Below are 13,133 nucleotides of genomic sequence, written 5' to 3' on the forward strand. Positions count from 1 at the left end.
AGGGCCGGGCCGTGCTGCCACACCCGCAGCCCTCGGTGAGGCCGCGCCGGGCTCAGCTCTGCCCCAGGCCCCGCTCCGTCCCTGCCGCCGGACACACGCGGACACATGCTCCCGCGGCATCGGACGTGACCCGCCCTTCCCTGCCCTCAGCCTTCCCTTCCTTCAGCCTTCGCTCCTTCTCCCTCCTTCTCCCTCCCCTTTCCTTCCTCTTCCCTTCCCCCTTCCCTTCCCTGTCTCCTTTCCCGCCAGTTCCCGGCGGGGCTACGGTGCGCGCGAAGGGACAAAACGCCTCCGGCGGAGGGAGGGGGGAGGTGGGCGGTGCCGGCCCCGCCCCCGCGCGCCCCTTCGCAGCGGGTGACGTCAGGCGTCTCACGCGCCGCTCCGCGCGTCACACGCCGCGCGCGCGCCGGCGCCCCCTCCCCCCTTCCCCGCTCCGCCAATCCGCGCGCGGCGGCGCCCGGCCGAGCGGGGCCGGCCAATCCCTTCCGCCGGCGGGGGCGGGACTTCCGCCGGGAGCCGGAAGCGGGTCTCTCATGCGAGCGGGTGGTTGAGTCTCGGCTCGGAGACGTTTCGGGCCCGGAGCCGCCGCCGCCCCCCCGCGCCCCCCCCCGCCCCGCCCGCCCCCGGCGCTGCCGCCGCCCGCGCCCCCTCGGCCCCGCCCCGCGCTCCGCTCTCCTCCTCACGGCATCCGGCGGCGAGGCCCCGGCGGCGGCGGCGGCGCGGCGAGAGGCCCCGGCGCCCGCGGGAACCCGACAGGAGCGAAAGGCCCCGCGCCGGCGGAGCCCCCCCCTCCCCCGTGCCCGCCCGTGTCCCCCCTGCCGAGCCCCGGCCCGAGGGCGGCGGCGGCTGTTGGTGACAGGTGAGTGCGAGGGGCCGCCCGGCCCGCGCCCTCCGGGCGGCGGCGCCCGCCGGGGCCGTTCCGCACCCGCATCTCCCGGGGCGGGGGGACGGCGGGGCCGAAGGGGGAGCGACACCTCCCGCTCCGCCGCCCCCTCGCACCGGGGAGGCGGCCGGAGCCGCCATCTTCCCACCCGAGGCGGTTCCCGGGGGAGAGACGGGAGGGAGGAGGAGGATCCCGGCTCGGGGCCGCGGCGGTGGCGGGGGTAGGGCGGGCGAGCCGCCGGGGCCGCTCCCGCACTGCGGCCTCGCCGCCCCGGGCACAGCGGGTGAGCTTTGCCCCCGCGCCCGCGGGGCCTTGCGGGAGAGCCGCGTGTGCCGCGGGGGAGCCCGCCCGGAGCCTGCCCGGATGGGCGGCCGGGAGCCTCCGGAGCAGCAGGCGCTGCCAGCCCCCGGCCCAGCGCTCCGGGCACGCCGCGGGCTTTCCAGCGAGCCGTGTCCCGAGCAGGTGAATTGCCGGCGGGCCGGGGCTGCACGGCAGGACCCGCGGGACGGAACCACGGCGCTGCGCTGCCCCCGGGATTTAGTTGTTGTTGGGCCTTGGGTAGCTGCTTCGGCAAAGTTGTTTTCACTCTCGGTTTCAGTTTGTCCAGGTGCTCAAAATTACTACGTAGCTTTGTCCGCAGTTTAAACAGATGTGCACTTGCCAAACAGTGTTTGTTGTATGAGATTCCTGTGTGGCAGATAAGTATAATTATTTTTATTCTGCAGGTAAGCGAATTGAGGCAAAGTGGTTAAGGCTTGCCTGTGGCCACAGAGAGAGAGCTGTTTTCAAAACCACTGTTTAAACTTGAGTCACTGTTGGGGTAAAACCATGGGAATTCTGCCTTCCGATTCTGCCTCTTGTCTCTGGCCTAGTTTTGTTGGCCTCTGAATCCTTAGTAAAACTGGAGAAGGAATCTTTCTTAAGTACTGCCTCAAGCATTGGTATTGTAAGGTCTGTCTTGTGGTTAAAGTTTCATGTCAAACTTATCTGATTTTTACAGATTGGATAAATTCTCAAAGGTCAAAACATGTTGTATTTTTTTTCAACTTGCTGGGATTTCACAACTCTTGGGTTTTGATTCTGGTCTGGTAACTCTTTATCAGTTGAACTTTCACTTCTCCCTGCTGATTTGTAAGCATTTCTTCAAGTCAGTTCTCAAGATATGACACTAATCAGCTTAATCACTCTAGCTATTAGAACAACTTTGATAATTTTATATTTTTAATTTTTTTTTGTGGGAAGTGAATGGGAGGTGAAAACTAGACTGAGTCTGATAATTTGCAAACAAAAAGCAGTATCTATTTTATGTATAATGTCTACAGAAAATTTTATTCTTCTATATGTGTGGTCATTTATGTGAGTATGCTCTTTATACAGAAGCCACAATTACTCCTACGTTTAATTTGTCTTACATTTTGGGGGAAAATAATCTTTATTCAAACAGAAGTAAAAGTTTTGCTTAAATGAATTAATTGAAAACGTTGGATCTCTTGGATGTTCCTTAAACAATTGTGTGTAATTGGGTGCTTAAGCACACACAGTGTTCTAGGTTAGATTGAATTGTTTACCTTGTAATTTTTTCTGGGTTTTTTTTTACCCATTTATATACAAAAAGTGTAAGGGAATAAAGGTGTCAGTGCAAGTATGTGCTGCCTTGGTTGCTTTTCCTGGCTGGCTTTCATGCCAATATACACACAGAAAGTACAAATGACTGATACGTATTTATTATATATATTGCTTAGATATGGGGCTGTGTCTTAAATCTGGTTCATTACAGAGCAAAACAGAAGATCTGGAAGTGGAGGCAGCTATGGGGGCTTGGGAATTTGTGTTTCTTTGAAACTTACACAAACTATGTAGGCCGTTTCTGATGATGGTGTTTTATTTCGATTAGAGTGAAGTTAAATCTTGGTTTATTTACTGAAATGCAAAGTCAAAACAGTCAGGTTTGTCTAATCTCCATGTTCTGTCCTGATCTGTTGCTGCGTCTCTTATTAAGTCTCATATCTTGCAGTGGCTTTGGCTTTAAATCAGTTGAGAGCTTAATTGGCATGGTAATATAAACTCTTTGTTAAATATTTATTACATTACCTCACAAAATGCACATGCTAGACACGGAAAAGGCATGTTTGTGACCATAGTGCATGACAAATCTGCAGTGACAGCTTAAAGGTAGCAAAAAAGGAGTTACAAAAAGCAAAGTAGTTAGGTGTAGATGTGTTCCATCAGTTTGATTTTTTTTAAACCTAGGTGGCTTTTAGGACCTTCAGTGCTATTAATGTTTAATTCCATGGTGTCTGTATATATTCATCAGCCATTCACATTCTCGTAAATTAACAGGAAAGGCACACAAATAAGCACATAAAGCGCCTGGCTTGCCTTTTCCTGTTCCTGTGTTGGAAAGGGCAGGTTTTGCAAAGGCCACAGCTTTATCAGTCTTGAAGAAGAGGTGTGAAGGTGGCTGTGGAGGCAGCTCACAGGTGCAGTGTCAGGACTGTTGCTGGCAGAAAGAGATGAAGCAAGCAAAAAAAAAGTATTCTGGAGCTTGGAGAAATATTAAGCTTTGGAATTGTGATTTGTGTGTGTGCATGTATGCACACATGTGAGAAACTGTTACATGACACAATAAGTGTGGTTTACAAAGTTCTCTGTTCCTCTAAGCATTTTCTAGCAAAAGAACAATTTTGGAGAACAGGTTTGTCTAAGTCTTAGATGTAACTGTAGAAATTAATCTCAGGCTGCATTTTTTTCCTGCATGTAATCAGTGAGCCTCAGCTCACAGGAATATTGGAAGTCTCGTGCATTCGCATTCAGAATGGGCACACAGGTATGAGTAGGAAGGACAGGATGTTACAAAACAGGATGTTGTAAGGAAGAAAATTAACCCTCTCCCTGCAGTTTTGTAAGAGGCCATGATGTGTGGAGAGCTGTGTAGAAGATGAGAATACAAGCTACTCTTATAGTAAAGGCCCTGGAAAGGTGTTTGAGCAGTGTTGTTCTGAAAGCAAGGTGTGCACATGCTGAAATTCATACTCTGATTTTAGTCCGTATACAAGATCTGGACGGGTGGATTTCACCACAGAAGCCAGTAATTGAATTAGGGAGGGGAAAGTGATGTAAAACTTAAAAGTAGCACTATTTCAAAGTTTGTGATCCCTCAAAAAAGAGAAGACACGCACACACCCTCTTCCCCTGAACTGAAAATGTGCTTTGTCAAAGGCATCAGTTCTGACTGTATTTGCATTTTCAACCTAATGCTTTGGGAAAGCTCTGTTTTCTTTTCCTGTGCATTAACTCCTCTGTGCAAAACTCGAGGCAGGCTACTGTAGCATAACAGTCAAATACAAAAATTGCACTCTGAAGCAACTTCTCTGAATATAAAACTGGTATTTCACCTCATCAAAAATATTTTGATACTGTAAATACTGGATGATTGAAGAAGACCCATTCCAACAATCTGTTTCATTCTCTTTAAGGATAATGATTTTGACTGTCTAATGATAAAAATGTTTCTACAATCAACAAGTTTGAGGAACATGTTAGAAACAGGAGACCAGCAGTTGATTCCTGTTCTACCCATTCATCTACTCAAGTTCCATAAAAGTATTGCAAGATAGAAACAATTTCTGTTAATTGGTTCCCAGCTGGTGGTACTTAAATTTTGGTGATGTGATGGAGCCAAGGATTTATGAAATCCTTGGTCCTTGCCATCTGTCTGTGTAGCTGTCCCATACCCTTTCTAAAGAGAGTGCCCTCTGTTCAGAAGCACCTACAGACAGCAAAGGTTCTTTGCAGTGCTTAAATGAGGTGTGACTGTAATACAGCGTAAATGTGTGATTTGGATAGCCGTGACACTGTTCATTGTGTGATGTGTGCTGCTGCAGGTATTTTGTGTCTGGGTATGTGTTTCAGGAACAGCAATTAAGTCCAAAATTGGAAGCCTGACAGAGGTTATTAATATGTGGCTAGCTGCTTGGCCTAGAACATTGCCGTGAATTGGGGAAGCGCTGTTTTGACACCCTGATGAATCACCAATTTCTTTGAGTCTTAATCTTTTCGAATGCTCTCATTTACCATGGAGGGCTGGGCTATGCATATTCTGGATCCTGTCAGTCCAGCTCCTTAATGGGTAGTTGAATGATGTAATACAAAAGGAATCAGTTGTTCATAAGCTGAATGGATTGCCACCTCTGCACTTCCAGCAGCTCTGTTGTTATTCTCATAAGGCTGTTGGCGTGTAAGGAGCTGGTGTCCCAGAGAGCATATCCTACAGTAAAGGTTTATTCTGGATTGCCTCTGTGGCCAAGTGGAGTTCACAGATGGATTGAATTCAGTGTACATGTTTTTAAGGCAGCGGCAGGCATACACAGCTTCGAGTTCTGGACTGTTGATAGAAATAGAAATACAGATGCCTATAGAAATGCATAGACATCTGTCTACTGTGGTAGCCTATGATGAATTGGACACAATTGTTTTATCTGTTAGGGATGCTTTTCTAAAATGCCAATGTCACTTTCATTATTGAAGGCAGCAAACACTGACAATACAGACTTCAGAAATTACACCTTTAGATGCTATCAGAATTTCACATGGAATACGTTCAGGAATACACTGAGCTTTCAGTGTGAAGAACATACAGTTATTTTGTCTAAAGCTTGTGCTGGGCTTTTTGAAAGTCTGAATACTGTATCACCTTATTTTGCTTTTAGATTTCTTGTGGTTTTTTGCACAAGTATCTAAACAATATTTTCTCTTTGGATGGGTTAATTCTCTCTCATTTATTTACACTATTACATATTGGCCCTTCCCTCCTGACTTCTGGAAGTAAGCAACTGTGGTGAATATTTCACTGGTACTATTCATATGGCGGAGTTCCATCTGTCTTGTTAGTGGAATTGCAAACTTGCTTAAAACACTGTAGGTTTCTGTTATTCTGTTGAGTGTTTTATCAGTGTTTCTCAGCAGATTTAATGTTCTGCAGTGTGCCTTCAAGTAAAGTATAATTACAGGATGCCAGTGATCTGTCAGGGAAACCCGAGAAACAAAATATTAGTTAAATAGTAACTATGTTGAGAAAAAAAATAATTTCATAGATCTCATTTGGCAGAAACATAATGAAAGGTTTGAAAGCTTTACAGTGATGTCTCTTGGCAGCTTTATGGTTTTGTTTTCGGTCACTGTTGGTATCCATATGCGTATTTTCACAGGTTGTGATGCTGTCACAGGTTGCCCCACAACAGAGTCTGACTCTGACTGTTGTTCAAACAAGGAACTGATGAATCAACAGGCCAATGTCCAAAGTAGCTTGCTTTTCCATGCCCTAGTGCTGAGGGTTTATGCTCAAATGTTTGGCTGTATCCTCATGGTTTCTGATTCTTGTTCTAGGAATTAAAAAGTAGAGCAAAAGTGAAGAATGTACTGGGACACAGTTACTTTAAGTTCTGAGCTACCTGTATGTGCAGAATTAGCATTCTTATCTTGGAATTTTGTTCCCATTCAATGTTGTTGCTGCCCGACAGATAGGGACAGAAAATGGTCACCATGTTGTGTTTAAAGCAGCAAGGCAAACATTTTGGTCAGAATATCATTGTCTACTTTGGCATTTCTCCAGGATTCTGGGTTTGTGTCCCTGCTCACATTTAAAGCTTCTTGTCCAATTCTTCATAATAAATGTCCAAAAAATTATGCTATAAAGAAGGAAAGGGGTTCTTTTTAATGAACATATGTTGCAGCTTAGCTTATAGTCTTTTTTTTATGATTATAGTTTTCTTAGTTAACATTGTGTATTCTAACTGCCTAGATTCAAGAATCAGTGGAATTTTTAGAAGGGTCTGTGCCCAGTTATTTTGACTTGGAAGGAAGGATTATTGTCATTAAATCCAAGCTAAAATATTGGCAGTCCATCCTTTAACTGTGAGTCAAAACCTGAATTACCAGTAGTTTTGATTACAGTGATACTCTGGGAAGGTGGGGTGCTCTAACTGTGAACAAATGTGCACCCAGGAGGTGATAGTCTTTCATACAGTGTTTTAAAACTAAGCAAGAGTTGCTTCTGGTTTCGGTGAAGCTTGTGATGGAGGATGGTAGCTTTTATTAAAAGAGGAAGTAATACTGAAATGACTGGATTATTGGGGTTAATTTCTATTTTTGGCAAAGAGGTTAATGAAATAGTCATTGACAAAAAACATTAGCTTCCTTTTCTTTTACAAAACCTTATAGTTAAATTATGCATCTTCTGTAAGTAGGTAAATTTCACTTTAGGTTTGGTCCTGAACATATTTCAAAACTTGAACTAATCTTTTAGGTCAATGAATGCTTTTCAAGTCATCTGAAAAGAAAACAAAACCAAAACCAAACCCCAGAGCTTGAGGGGAGTTCATCCCAAGCTGCTTCTTTTGCAGTATAACTGTTTATTGAAATAGTCTTTGCATTGTCAAGGATTGATGTATACATTTGTGTTGGGACAAAAATTGTCACTGTACCTTTTTGCTTATCACTGGCATTGTCAACATCTTATTTGGTTATATATGCCTCTCACTTGGACTTTATGTAGGTATAGATCCTTTTCTCTCTTAGTTTTCTCAGGCCTGTTGTGAGGGAAGATATATTCCAGGAGGACTGTAATGGTTGTCCCACTGGCTTGCATCAAATCTTTTCCAGAATTCTAATTCTGTGTGCATTTGAATTTGAGATCTTTGCTGTTAGATTTCTGCTTCCCTGAGTTAAGAGTTTATTGTATGGTCCCAGAATGTCATGATACAGAAAATCGCAAATCTGCTTTGAAGCTACGCATGTGTCTTAAATAATAATTCGAAATACTAAAAATATTAAGGGTCCTGGAAATTCCAGATGCAGCTTTTGACCTCCTCTTACTTAAGTGCAACACTGATTGCAGACTTGAAACATGAAATTCAAGTAATAGCAATATTCTAAGATAAGACTATTAAGATCTGTTAAAGGTCAGACTTCTAACCTCACCCTTGGAACTGCACTAAATATTAACCCTATAGCTTCAAGTGGTGTTTTTAATCTTGTCTTTCATCATAAAATACTGCATCTGCTTCTGCATACTTTGGATTTTTTCTGAGCAAGGTGATGTTCATGAAGTCTTGCCCAGCAGAGCTGGGTTCTTGTTTCCTTTACCTTTGCCAGTGTCCTGCCTGAAGTCACAGGCTGTGAGTGCCTCAGCCACTCTCTGGTTAGCAGCGCAGTGAAGAATGCGGAAAACTCGGAGCTGCTATTGGTAAATGGTGAGGAGGAACAGGCAGTAATTGAAACAAGGAAGTTCGTTGTTCCCAGCATTGCCAAACTGACACTCTTCATCCACAACATTGAACTTGTTCCCTCTAAGCAAGAGCTGTACCTCCTGGAACCTCATCATGTGTTACAGCATTTGAAGATTTAGGGTTTCTTTGAAGAACTAGGAAAAGCCAAATAGACCATCAGTCACTGCCTCTTAGCTTTAAAAACTTGAAGCAACTAGTAAAATACTGTAGAACTGTTGTTTTGTTAAGCAAACAGAATTTATGAAATGGCAGGTCTACTTACAGTGGGCCTGACATGCTGAGATGCTGGTGAGTGTGTTATCCAGCAAAGTTCAGTGTCTTTCTGGTTTTCACTTCAGCTCAGGAATCCGTTTGTCTTAGACTCAAACTGTCTCTCATAGTGAAAGGGCAACAGCCTCTGTAAACTTCACTGCTCTGTGTGAGCTCTTAGCATGCTTAATTGTTGCTTTCTTCAGCAGAGGAATAGGAAAATTAATCTCATACTTCCCTTCATTAGGTACTTTAAAGAAAAGCAAACACCAAAAAACCCCTCCCACCTCATTGGTTAAGTGAGAGCAGGCCTTCCCTATGTGGGGAAGGAAGGGAAACAGAGAAACTCCATTATTATGCAAGATATTATCTTTGCATAATAATTCCTCATATGTGCATGAATTCAGAGAAGGTAGGGTAGGATGAGACAGATTTGGTGTCCAGAGGGCCAAAGTAAACTTGCCTGCTGAAAATAAGATGTGTGCCAAAATAAAGAGTTATAGTTCATAGAAAAAATATCAGAGAAGTCTTCTATGTGGCTTTTTCTGATAGACATGTTAATCTCTTCATGTAGTGTCTTGGTTGGCTATGGGAAAGAGCAATACAGGCCTGTTTTGAGAGCTCAGAAGTTTAGACTACCATGTAGTGTTCTGTAAATCACTGTTTAAAAATAGTACAGGAAGGAGCAATATTTTGTGAAATCCAGCCTTTAGTGCTAACAGGTATTTGCTCCTGCCCTATCTACTCCAGGGCAAGCTTGAATTTTCTTGCAATTCAATTTAGTGTTTCTAATCAATTGCTCTTCTGTGTGTACAGAAGTGTTGTGCAGTTTTTGGCTCATGTCACATTAGTGCAGACAAGCAAAAGGGATGATGATATTTGATTTAGGTGAGGTTTTGTATTTGATGGCGCTAAAATGTAGAAACGTGTTTTTGTGATGCTTTCCATCTTTTTTTCCCATCGTTTAACATTTGTATGAAATGACAAAATTCATTTCTGCATCAGTGAGCAGTATTTGATATTAAATACTGGTATTACATTAAAATCCTGGATCAATCTCCCATCTAATTTGTTGGTATAAAGATCTCTGAAGTTATTGAAAAGCTTTGACTTTCAGAGAAAATGCAATTATCCTATCAAAGATCACCCCAAAGCACCTAGAATTAATATTTATGTAGATAGTAAACAATTTTAGCAGTTAAATTTATGCATATTAGTAAAAATTGCAAGACTTTTCTTTGTGTGCTTCAGCTGTGACTCGTGTTTGCAGCTCAGAATCCTGCTGCACTGGACACTGGAAGCACAGGCTGTGGCCTTGTAGTTCAGGGAAGTGTAACAGGTCAATGCAGGTGGATGGGAATGTTACAAGAAATTGATGTGAGCAGTGGGTTATAGAATATGTGATGCCTATGCTTTGATGAGAACCTAATCACTTATTAAAATATATTAAGTAAAAAAATCTTTGCAGAAGGAGGGAGCTTCCATCACATCCTGCAGTTTCTTTTAACCCATGTTATACATAAATATCAGGGGATTTATATATTTAATCATTGTTTAGGCTGGCTGGTTTTAGAAGATTATATGAAAAATTAGTCTGCCTCTATGGTTAGGCTCATTTAGCAGATGTATTCCGAATGTAATTTAGAAGCAGAGGCAGATATGAAGTATTGTGCAGAGTGTGGGGTCCAACTCCAAGTTTGTTATTCTGTAGCTACTTTAAAACATTGCCCCGTATTTAGGCTTAATTAGGCTTTGATCATTTCAGTGCATAGGAGCAGTGGCTTGTACTGCCTGTCCTTTCACTCTTTAATTCAGTACAGGCAGTGTGCAATCTGCTGTGGTTTCTGTTTTGAAGGTCCTGCAGATATGCTACTGTAGCCTTTACTTTTATTTGCTTTAATTGGCATAGGAACTACCTGTGATGCTTTGTAACAGCAGCAGCAGAGTGATGTGGACCTAAGCTGTTCAAATCCCTTCAGAATTGAGGTACTGGTTTGCAGTGCTCTGCTCCTCTGGTTTCCCACTGCAGGACAGAAGGATTAATGCCACCAGGTGTTCAGCTTGAGTTCTGTCTCCTCACCTGCTCTTCTGGTGGTCACAGAAGTAAAGTGCATGTGCAGCCAGCTGCTGTGTAGTTAACTTTTTTAACTGGAGAAGGGAGTGTTCAAATTTATTCAAATTCTTTTCTTGCTGATGATGTTTTCTGCCAGAGCTGGCAGGTAGGGAGGAAGTCAAATGCTCACAAATTTAAGGGAGGGAAAGTGGTGGAGTATTTTAGTGGAAAATCATTATACTTCGAGGTGCTTACCTACCTAATCTACTCGAGTAACAAATTCCTGATCTCTTTCCTGTGAAAGTTAAAAGACCTTTTTCATTCAATGTGAGATATTTTCTGCTTTTTGTAAGCTTTGGTAATGAATGTAGAATGAGTGATTCTACATTCAGCTTATCAAGAGAGAACAGGATTGTGGAGAACTATGATCATAATCAATTTATATTAAGTTAGCATTCCACTTCTCAGAATTGTCATGATTTGGCTGAGCTGCTAACAATTTAACTCTGCCATTTGAGGGGTTTCTTAGAAAATGCACAAATCAGAGTCAAGAGATGAATTTTAACTAAGTGTGGTACTTCTGAAATGATCATCTGATAAATATCTTATCTGACACGGTAGTTATAATAGAAATTGAATGTATATCTTTATGAATAACCTGCAGGGTGTGTGCTGTTAGTCCACTTACATTGAGGAAAACAAGCTTGTGGCTTTGTGATGGATGTGCGACATGAAGCAACTCCTGTTAATTAATGAGTTGGGTTTCTTAATGTAATGTGCTTCAGCCTGCAGTCAGGAGAGTGCTGCTTCAGACTTGAAAACTGAGAACAAGCCATAAGCAAACTGAAAACTGCTCATGACACAATCACTCTTGTCTTCAAGGCACATTCCTCCCAATGGCTTATTCCTGCTTGGTAGGCACTCCTAGTGTTCTTAAGTGCTAAGATTTTTGTTAGATTATAGACCATTAAACATCTGGTTTATTGCATTACTGAGGAGAATGTGATCCACAGGACTCTTGGTCCATCTCTGGAATGATGTTGGAGTGCATATCAGACAGCAACTGTATGTGAAGCTTCTTGGCGTGCAGGAGGGCTGCAGAAATTCCGAGACCATAAATACATATATTTAAAATACAGTGCATAAAAGGCTAGATACAAAAATGATCATCATCGTTTTTTGTTGGTGGAGGTCATCCTGTTATCTTCTGTGCACTGTTGACATCATCTTGTTTGAGATGGTAAGACTGTAACTTTACATTCTTCCTATTTTTCTTGCTCTTCACTGAAAGAGTTTTTCATATGGCTCTGTGCAGAGTCCTTATCATTTACCAGTATCAGGTTACTTTGGTATTTTATCACCTTTGTTTAGTAACTTGCTGCTTGGCGTCTTTTGGACAGCTAATTACTGTAATGATCTGGATTTCCAGACTTGCAGAGTAATCAGTTCTGGTGTGCTCTTCATCACACAGGTTTCTGTGTGAGTGAGAATGCTCAGGAAATGATGAGAGTTGTGAATTGCTTGGGAAGCCTCACACAGAAATGTTTCATAGATGTTTAAATAAAGAAATGCAGCATTCTTTTTAAATAGCAAGATTCACTATTTCAGCCTTTCTTAAAGGCGAGACTACATTCTAAGGGATGATTAATAGAATTGCAGAATAATTTTGGAGGCTGTCAACCTTGTTAACAACAGAAGGGATTAAAAAAACCCAATTTTGTAAAGTAGATACAGCAGCAGCTCTAAATGATTTGTGCTTGTGTTTTCTGTTAAAGGATGTTAAAAAAGTACAGCATTAAGTTTAGATTCTTCTGACACTCTTTCTTGCTAACACCTGGTTGCCTTGTGCTTTTTGAAGTGCCTTGAGTCTGCCAAGTGTTTTGTTGCACGTTTTCCCCCCATGTTTATGTCCATGTTCCTCTTCAGGAACCCAGAAGTTGCATTATTCTGGAGAGTGTTGGGACATAAGTAATTTTCTTGGCAGGAAGGAAAACTGAAACAAATCCAGTGGTATTTTTCTCGGGTTTTTTGAAATCTGACTTTCCAGTCACCATGCTGGCACATCCACTGGGTGCTTGTACATTTTGAAACCTTTGTCTGACAGACTTGCATAAATCACTGGATCTAAACACTAAGCTCCAGAGGTGAATTCTCAACTTTTTCTTCAACTGTTTAGCTAATCAGCAGTTATCAAATTGAGAACCTTGTGATGATTTTTAATAGTAGTGCATTCAAGACCTCTGTAGACACATGCTGTGACTAAATATTTATGTCGTGTCAGCTTTTTAATTGCTGTTGTGTAATAGAGATTTTACAACTGATGGAGGCACAGTGATGATTGTGGAGATTGCCACAATGATATGCCTTTGCTGTTGTTAGGTTTCTTATTCACAGCTATTTCATCTGCTGTGGTAATGGAACTTCTTCACAGGATATTTTATTTTAAATAATACCATCCTTTGAAAGCTAGATTGCTTGTCAAATCTGCTCTGTAAAGACACTGATTTCCTGCTTTGAAGGGAAGGATGGAAACCCCTCAGTTCGACACAAGTTTTCTCTCTGAGCGCGATACAGCTTGATGACATTATTCATCTACAGAATGGTGACATGTGTCCCATGCAGCAGGATGATGGGTCAGCTCTTAACAGCTGAGAATCTTTTT

At 42.9% G+C, this 13,133-nt stretch overlaps 1 protein-coding gene across 3 annotated transcripts in view; it reads left to right on the plus strand.

The window, feature by feature from the left end:
* The first annotated feature begins 642 nt into the window (after positions 1-642).
* Positions 643-13,133, plus strand: part of LARP4B (La ribonucleoprotein 4B) — a 55,541-nt gene continuing 43,050 nt past the window's right edge. Inside the window, exon 1 of one of the 3 annotated variants that reach the window (XM_063415527.1) lies at positions 643-859. Coding sequence is in view for 1 of the 3 variants with exons in the window: in XM_063415519.1 (XP_063271589.1) it covers positions 1,247-1,345 (99 nt within the window). In the remaining 2 variants the exon portion in view is untranslated. Of the gene's footprint in view, positions 860-1,059; positions 1,167-1,236; positions 1,346-13,133 lie in introns of those variants that run through there. The other 2 variants (XM_063415536.1, XM_063415519.1) reach the window with 2 other exon arrangements.

This window comes from Prinia subflava, chromosome 1 (genome assembly GCF_021018805.1).
Source record: "Prinia subflava isolate CZ2003 ecotype Zambia chromosome 1, Cam_Psub_1.2, whole genome shotgun sequence".
NCBI lineage: Eukaryota > Metazoa > Chordata > Aves > Passeriformes > Cisticolidae > Prinia > Prinia subflava.